Here is a 9008-nt window from a genome sequence, read left to right on the forward strand (position 1 = left end):
TGATGATGATGATGATGATGATGATGAATTTTATTGATAAATTTAATAATTTTCTTTATATATATACATGTATGTATCAGCTTGTTGTTGTTTTTTCAAAATAATGTTGAGAAATATTAAACTGTTTATGTTTTATTTTGTATATATATGTATGGCAGTATAATTATCTATACTAATTAGTTAGAAAGGCTTGAAAGTACAACTTTTTTCCTTTACAGCACTAAACATTCTTGATGGGTAAAGTACCTGAAGGTGCATGAAAACCAAATCAGCATTGACTCAGCATTGAGTAGTTATCATCTGTGCACACACTACAAGTACAAAGCATGGGAACAGACCAAACTTCAAATGTTGAAGAGTGAAGAATTATTGTGAAAAAAAACTAATTGTTAGAATACCAATGACAAAATAAGACAGATATACATCAAATTACCCACAGAGATTGTTTACATGTTATAATATTAAAAAAAAACATTAGTTGAGAACTTTCACTCTGATATTTTTGGAGGGGCGAGCCCACTTAGTGTTCTTGTTTCTTCACATATTTTAGTTTAAAAGTACACTCATTTGTTTTAAACTCTGTATTCTGAGTTAGTATCATAAGTAAAATTCATTTATTTGAAAGAGTACATTTTATGAATAAGTCCAATTAAGCTTTATAATTTTTTACAAGAAAAAGGTTGATTTTTAAGCATTTTATTAGCTATAAAAATGTATGGTAACATGACATTATGTATGTTTTCTTCAAAACTGGACGGTAAACTATCATAAATTGTCTTTTAAATTGTTCAAAAGACATCATAGACAATATCTGAAATGATTTCAGCAGCTTGCCTTATAGTTAACTATTTTTTATGAATTTTATAAAACTGCTATATATTTTCAAACATCGAAAAACTGCTCTTTTCCGAAGAATCATATGATCAATCAAAATGATTTTTTTCCATGTTTATCAATAATGTGTTCGTTTGAACTTTAGTTTTCTGTTAACTGAAGTTTATTTTTCCAGAAACTGTTGTGTTTATTTCATAATCTCTGATAATGCGAAAAAAATTCAAATATAGACAAAATATTTACTTGTCGCTCTTTGTGGCCCTTGGAGTTTGGGGGTGGGTGTAATGAAACATAAATAACTTTTTTAATTCACGGTAAAAAATCTTCAAAATTCGGATAAAAGTCCCATAGTGTACCGTGATTATAACTAGGGCTCGACATTAACCACTGCCCGATTGCCCGGGGCAAGTACTTTTTGCAGGCGGGCAGTAGTTTTTAGAATCTACGTGCCCGATCGGGCAGTAACAAAAAAAACTCGTCAGAGTGGCGACTTTTCTGGTAAAAAATAGTAGTCTGTAATCTCCTTCTTGGAGAGTATTTATCAAACCGAAACTAATGCACTCATTGGTTGTTGACTCGAAAAATCGGGTCAAACGGAGCTCCTCTGACATTTTCATTCGAAACTACGATGGCGAAGACTGCCGAATATTTTCCGATAGAGCTCGAGTAATTTCGTCTAGATCCGTTGGCCAATCGCGTGAGCTGCATCAAATCCATATAGCTAGCATTCCAGTTAATGCCCTCACAATGTACACAAATCGTCAAATGATGTTTTGACAGTCGACGCTGTCAAGTTTTTTTAATGTTTCAAACGAAAAAAGGCTAAGTCATCCGAGAAAAAGACCAGCTATGAAAAGAAACGAAAACGACGCTGGGTCGAGTCTTGGGGAAACAATTTTCCTGGACTCAGACACAGCGAGAATGGTCATTTTGTCTATTTTTCGGACTGCTCCAATTTTCGGATGCTCGGTTTTTGGAACTTTACGATTTCACTTTACATTGCGATAAATTGTAATTTACTTCAAAATAAATGTAAGATTACAAGGCTAAGATAATAAGAGGTTGACTGTTGGTTCTTATAATTCAATTTTATTTCATCCTTAATAATTTGAATGTATGTGCTATTAGTTACAAATTTCATGACAACTGATTTATTTCAAATACAGCAAGCACTGATGTGCAGGTTGAATCTGGATATGGGTTTTGATGTGAAGTATAACAACAAAATGAGCCCCAAAAAATTGGGCAAGTAAAAAATCCATTCGGGCAAGTGAAAATGGCTAGGTGGTTGCCCGAAGGGCAACCAAGTATTAGAATAAGAGTCAAGCCCTGATTATGTTGTCGTTTAAAGCTTTTAAAAAAAGTGTGTATTACGCGGCTAATACCTTAAAATAGTTTTAATGATTATATTATATTTCACCATGGCTCTATGAATTTATTTTCGTATAGCTGGGCACATAAAAGTACTCAATATTTGTAAATCAATTATTTATCATAAATAAAATTATTTAGCGATGTTAACATTATCAGTATTATGTGTGGAAAATCTTACCTGAATCAGAATAACTACGTTTTAAGAGGTAATTACCCCCGTGTTTAAATAAGTTAATAAATGAAAAAAAAAAAAAAAAAATCAATATACTTAAATCACAAGTTTTCGTGGCGTCATTTTTATTAGTTTGTCATATAAGAATATAACTTAATTCTTGTAATAATTTTATTGAAAATATTTTTCATTATTATTTAATAGTATTAAATAATAATGAATATAAATAAAATCAACAACTAGTATCGCGTGTATATATATAGTCTATTTAGCACACATGTAAAACTTACTTAAGTGTTATGCTTTATTGTTTGGTGTGTATTCTATGAACTGACAGTTAATTTTGTTTTTGTTTTGCTGTCACCTGTTAGTATTAAATATGATATTTGTCAACATAGCATGGTCTTCTGGATGTTATGAAAATAAAACTTTTAAACTCTGAATTAGAACTGAGTCTGAAATTGATATTGATATTAAACCAAACATTTTGCTGCCACATGTTATGCGATTGGAACAATTCCTTTATGATCATGATACATCTTGTATTTTCCGTAGATGTCATTATTTGTCTGTAAGGCTAATGCGCTCTATTAGCAAAACGTTTGTCAATAGCAAGAAGTCATTACGGTGCAGTCGTTAGCCAGTAAACCGATACTCCGACAATAAGGTCGAAAGAAAACGGATAGAGTAACCACCATCAAGACAATGCTTACATCGTGTTATTTCACTTATTAAAGGAAAAAGGCAAAGTTTAAAGGAAGTATGGCAGCGACGCGAACAGTTGTTATTGGAATTAACGATAGTAATCACTCGGAATACGCATTTGACTGTAAGTTCTACTTTGAATAATAACACATTTACTGTTTGATAGAATATTTCATTTTCATTCGTCTATTAGATAAACGAATCATACTTAAAAGACGTTTATATTGAAAAAACAACAACTAAATATTGTTAATACTATTTTATTGACTCGTATGTCGGACAACGCTTTATTAATGAGTGACGTTCATCTTTTGTGTCCTAGTAGTTTATGTAGACAATATACATCGCCATGGGGACCACACAGTACTTGTCCACGTGCCAGAATATACCAACATTATATCCACGTGTAAGTCATGGCTACTCGTTCTGCGAAAAATATGCAATGAAAACTAAAAAGAGGAACATATAATTCCAAACCATTGAAACATTTGAATAAGATAAGTTTCAACTTTTTCCAAGGAAGCTAGAAGTATTGTTTCAAAGAAACAATCTGAAAAAAAAATCAATTATTAGTCAAAATATAAACAATACAACATTATAAGTATATCATTTTTGTAGTGGAGAAAGGTAATGATGGACTTTACGTTAAAGTGCTGGTTTATTACTGGTAATGCTTTTATCGTCGATAACAGCGGCTTAAATATACTATTTACCTTTATATTAGAACTTTATAATTGGTCTGATAATAATATGTCTTTCATTCATTTTACTAATAGCATCAACAAAACAAGGCACTGAAAGTGGAACATTTTGTTTCATCACGAAGTCGAGAAGTGTGGTCGTTTATGAATTGTTCACACACATTTACTTATCAAATGTCATTCAGAGCAATCTTTGCGTAAATTGTAAATATCTTATAACCGATTTATATCTACATTGATTTATTAATAATAAATAAATGTTCCGAGTACAACAATTCCATATCTAAAGCAATCAGATTATATTGTCCGCTTCTATAAATTAAAGCTCTTATCAATCACCTCTTGAAACAAATCAAAAACACCTAGTAAGATCCTGTTGAGTCATGCTCGGTATTCCGATAATACAAACAACCCAATCTCAAAAATCTGCAAAATGAGGACCTAACGCCATTTACGATAAAAGTGCTCTTTTCATGTTCTGATGATCCTAAATTTGTTTCTTGGTAACAAACAATACATTTTGTATTATTTTTTTTTAAAACATGCTGCTCTTGAACAGTTGGACCAGGTGAGTTTATAAAGTTAATTATTCATTCCCTTGTACGATATCATTTTAAAATTAAGTTAAATACATTACACAAATTAACGCATACTTGTTTGCTTCTTATTATGTTAAAGTGACACCTACATAAAATCTCAAGACTACCAACATACTTATTCAAGTTTTGAGATGTAATTAATTCACGACTTGTTCGAATATTATCACCATCGCCGTTGACTGGCTTTCTCTCATGGGCCAACCTGTCTCTCAACTTATTTTGCGTGATGTGTCTCAACAGGGAGGTTTATGTGTCTCGATTCATATAATTGGCAATTTATTTCACAATAAAGAGCATTTCGTGACTAAGTTAGCACAAAACTTGACAATTTATTCAGATTTTGCATGTTGTTTGAATAGATAAATAAAACGCTTTTTAGAATTGGTATTTTTATTTAAAGACGTGCCTTAATCGCAAGTGGCGCAATTGTATATAATTTGTAAGACGCCTAATATGCTGTGCAAAGTCTGCAAGCGAACACAAAGCTACATTTTTTTTATAGAAAGACAATTCGGTCCTTTGAGATATTTCATAAACAAATATCGGAAAATTAAAGTCAAACATGTATTTCAGCATCACTGTTGACGGACCCCAACATCATATCGGAAATGCTGCGTGACACAGAGGAACAAATATGTGAACTGGTGGAAAAATATTCGCTCAAAATGAAGGACAAACATGTAAGTAAAGTATGCATATATTGGTTGCAGTAAAGGTAGACAAGAGACTAGCTTTACTGTTAACGAAAATGTTTTCTTGCGGGATTAGCTTTGAAGACTAATAACAGATGCATAAATATTTTTGATGCAATTAAGAAACATATGTGAAATAAACGGATGTCTATAACAGTTGCAGTTGTTAACATAATGTCGTAGTACACATTACTTAAAGGCATGAACTACTCTAACAAAAAAAAACTTGGAAAAAACGAATTATGGATTATTCACCCCATAATATTTTAACCGGGTGGGACTTGATATTCAGGCTATTTTTATCTAATCGCAGCTGAACGGCCATATCAAGCAGCAAAGTGGAAAACCAGGTGAAGCGATCATAGAGGGAGCCATTGAAGAAAACGCAACATTGTTGATAATTGGCACGCGGGGGCGGGGTAAGGTCCGCCGAACGTTCCTTGGAAGCGTGAGCGACTACTGCCATCACCACGCCCCGTGTTCCGTCCTCATCTGCAGGCATAGAAATGCAAATATAAAAAAGACAAATGATAATACAAGTTGTGTTCGATAAGATGTTTTTTTCTTTCATTTGATTTCACAAAAGACAAAACTATCACATATAATAAAAACTTTTACCCAGAATGAACTTTGAAGATTTTATTAGAACTAATCATTCGTTCATGGGTACCATTAGCGGTGTTTAAATTTCTTTTTATATCGTTCATTCTGTTTTACGGTGAAAATAAATGATTTGATAAAGTAATTCAAAGTTTTGATTGGAACATTGCTAGATAAATCACAGGATCAAAGCTTTTAAAATTGTATGTATTCGCATAAATATTGATGCTGAAATAATAAGCATACTGGTATAACAAATTAACGAATTTGAATTGATGGTCATAACGTGCACTCAACTACACTCAAAGTCTCTGCATTTTTGGAGAATATCTTAATATGTTGCGATATTTTAATTCAAGGCCCGTATAAGTTAGATACTTGGGTGGAGCTAAGCGCTTTGTTACCTTAACTGGGAAGTTGCCGATACCTGTCTCTTTTTGATGGGGCCTTAAGTGGTAACAGAACAGTATGGTGATTGAATCCAGTTTAAACAGATATTTTGTAAAATATTATATTTGACGGTTCTCTTAATTTCTTATATACATTTATATTTTAGGCTATTAAGAATCAGAGACCCGTCGCATCAAGAATCCTAGCGATAATGTGTATTGGGAGATGTTTTTCAGTCATGTAGTATAACTGTTACAGACATCAGTTCGTTTCGAATTTTTAATGAAATGTTTCATTCTGGACTCAAACCTTGTTTCGCGAGTGTCTTCGTATAGTTCAATCCATCGTGCAAAGCAGCCTTCCTAATTAGCTTTAATCAGATAACTAGGAACAATGGGAAGGAACCTGAGAAAATCCATACTCCATTTAATTAATACAAATTTAATTTGGATGGCTAATTCAATTTGGATGCATAGATAAACGACTTATCCTAGATTGCCCTGAAATGTATCACTATCGTTCAATATAGTAAGAGTAAATAATGGTTGTTGGTTTTTATTTTTGAAAATCTTTAAACCAGGGAGACTAACAACACCGCAGAACGAACGCCACCTCTCGTATGTTTTTTTTTTCTAATTCAGTCAAAGGACGGGTATAACTCGACAATTATTTAAACCAGAGTCATGAGCTCGCAACACGTATATATGCGTAATGGCTCACATGAGAACCAAGAGTATCTTAACACAACGAGTTGCCAAATACATCATCGCCATTGTTTATTTGAGGTACCTTAAGAATACAAATATGTTATGTTCTCCTTCATTATTTAAACAATCAATCAGTCATTTTCCTCTAAGACACCGTCGCGTGTCTAAAGCTGCTATTCAAGTCAACGTCTGAATACCGTTCAATCAAGATGTTATTTCCTAATTTACTGCAAGCAAAATGAGAAAAAAAAACTCAATTACAAAGAGTTGTTACTACATGTCCGCCGTCAAATTTGCTGATGACAAAGGCTACACATTCTTAACAGTTTGAACAGAACATTGTCCAATTAAAAAGGATTCTGGAAGGTATGGAAGTTACTAAAATGGGATTAGAACCAAGTATAGTTTCAAGGCTGGTGGTTGATCGATAATATTAGGCGCTTCTAAATAAGGTATTTGCTTTGAACCAATGACTAATTTCCTGTAATAACATTTTATATCGTTTATAGTAATTTTAAGCCACCAACCCAGAATTCATGCAAATTACGTTGTTACAAATGGGAGAAAACAAACATGTATATGACGGTAAATAAATTAAAAGTCATACTTATGTAAAGCGAAAATGAATCACTAGTAAAATTGAACACTTATTGAGCTCCCATACAGTACAGTGCATGTATACTATATAAAATAGGTATGTTTATCATGAATTGTTAGGTACCGCCTTTAAACAGTCAGTAAAATATAAATTTACTGGGGGGTTAAACAAGTTTGTGCGCACAACCTCACTCTTGAAATCATCATAAACGGGTTATCTTATGGTCAAGGATAAATCATTTAAAATTATGATCTTACATCATAGCAACAACAAATGGCTGATAACTTAAGACCTATTGATCCCTATATAATGAGGATGATGATCCCTTCCACATCCTAACGTTTGTAAGTGCCTTTGCTCTACCAATTGAGCTATTCCGACTATGGAGTAATGTGAATGATAAGTGTTACAAATCTCCGAAACAATTTTCCTTGATAAAAGAGTTATGCATTATTCTAAATACCCTAAAGAAATTTAGTGGAAATAACCCAAAGCAATTTATCAGCTATAACATTACTTTACAAGGCTATCGATAATAGACATGTAGAATTTGTTTCAGCGGAATGATAGTATTAAAAATACACTCCCAAATAAAATGTACCACTTTTAACTGTTTTAATTTACCGACAAGGATGAATTAAAAGTAAATAGTGTTTCTCATGAATGACACCGTGATTAATTTGAAAGACAAGTACAGAAAACATGATTTCCGCCTTATGAGGCAATAGTTGATCAATGTAAATATATTTTAGGACCCAGCGGTAGTAATAGTTTTATCGCTCAAAAGTTATGTTTGTTATACATGCGCATGTATCGAAATGAGTATCTCTTTTATGTTAAATTAGAAAATACCGAACTGATTGTATCGCAAGATAATATCTACTTTCAAGGTTTTGTTTTATGAAAATGAATACAGCAGAGCAATTTCAGAGGCGCTTCATCTAGCTATAATTTCATTCCATAACAATGAATTAACTTCTAAATTGCCCAAATTACAAATGGTCAATATGAAAGTGCTGAGGGGGCGTTTCTAGTAAACAAAAGATTCAAAAGCCTTTGGAGTGGCAGAGCATCTTCCTGGACGAAGCAGGCTACAAAGATGATATTGTCTGTCTTGGCAAGATATTTACCTGATTCGTTGTGCTTTCTTGTAAGATCTTTGTGTCTTATGTTTTTGGTGCAATCAATCGGCAAAAATCTGAAGTCCCTCTTCGGTCCCCCGAAATTTCACCAGGTAATCCAGTTGAGATGACTTGGTATGCGCTGTGTTAACTGTTGTTTGAGATATTCCAAATGTATTGAGAAAAAAGCTTATAAACACGCACTGAGCCTGCTGGCATTGTGTATTTCATTGAATATTATCGTTTCAGAATAAAGTATTTTTATAGATAACTTTGCAAGAAAATGCCTTTGCTTTGACTTATTATCAATATTCTGAAAGATGTTGAACATTTTTTGCCTTTCATTTTTTTGGACATGAGTAGAACATCAAACCACAAGCTGGTTCAATTTGCATCTCATCTCCATGTCTGTTAATGTAGCTCTTTCCATTATTTTTCGTTTTGCCTTATTTCTTTTCCACTCCTCATCACTCCTCGTCTGCTTCCTTCCTCGTCCATATATCGTTTAAATTTGT

The 9008-nt window shown here is 32.8% G+C and overlaps 1 protein-coding gene across 1 annotated transcript; it reads left to right on the top strand.

The window, feature by feature from the left end:
• The first annotated feature begins 3142 nt into the window (after positions 1-3142).
• On the top strand, positions 3143-5630 carry LOC128230851 (universal stress protein in QAH/OAS sulfhydrylase 3'region-like). Its single transcript, XM_052943291.1, has 4 exons — positions 3143-3209; positions 3411-3491; positions 4959-5065; positions 5391-5630. Exons 1-4 carry the CDS (start codon positions 3143-3145, stop codon positions 5628-5630), a joined length of 495 nt encoding a protein of 164 aa, XP_052799251.1.
• Positions 5631-9008: the final 3378 nt, after the last annotated feature.

This window comes from Mya arenaria, chromosome 4 (assembly GCF_026914265.1).
Source record: "Mya arenaria isolate MELC-2E11 chromosome 4, ASM2691426v1".
Lineage (NCBI taxonomy): Eukaryota > Metazoa > Mollusca > Bivalvia > Myida > Myidae > Mya > Mya arenaria.

What these genes read in the sequence shown, in the direction of transcription:
- LOC128230851 (XM_052943291.1), top strand. Translation starts at nt 3,143, where the DNA reads ATGGCAGCGACGCGAACAGTTGTTATTGGAATTAACGATAGTAATCAC. An exon ending in CTCGGAATACGCATTTGACT is followed by an intron (nt 3,210 to 3,410) that starts GTAAGTTCTACT and finishes GTGTCCTAGTAG; the next exon opens with TTTATGTAGACAATATACAT. An exon ending in TACCAACATTATATCCACGT is followed by an intron (nt 3,492 to 4,958) that starts GTAAGTCATGGC and finishes CATGTATTTCAG; the next exon opens with CATCACTGTTGACGGACCCC.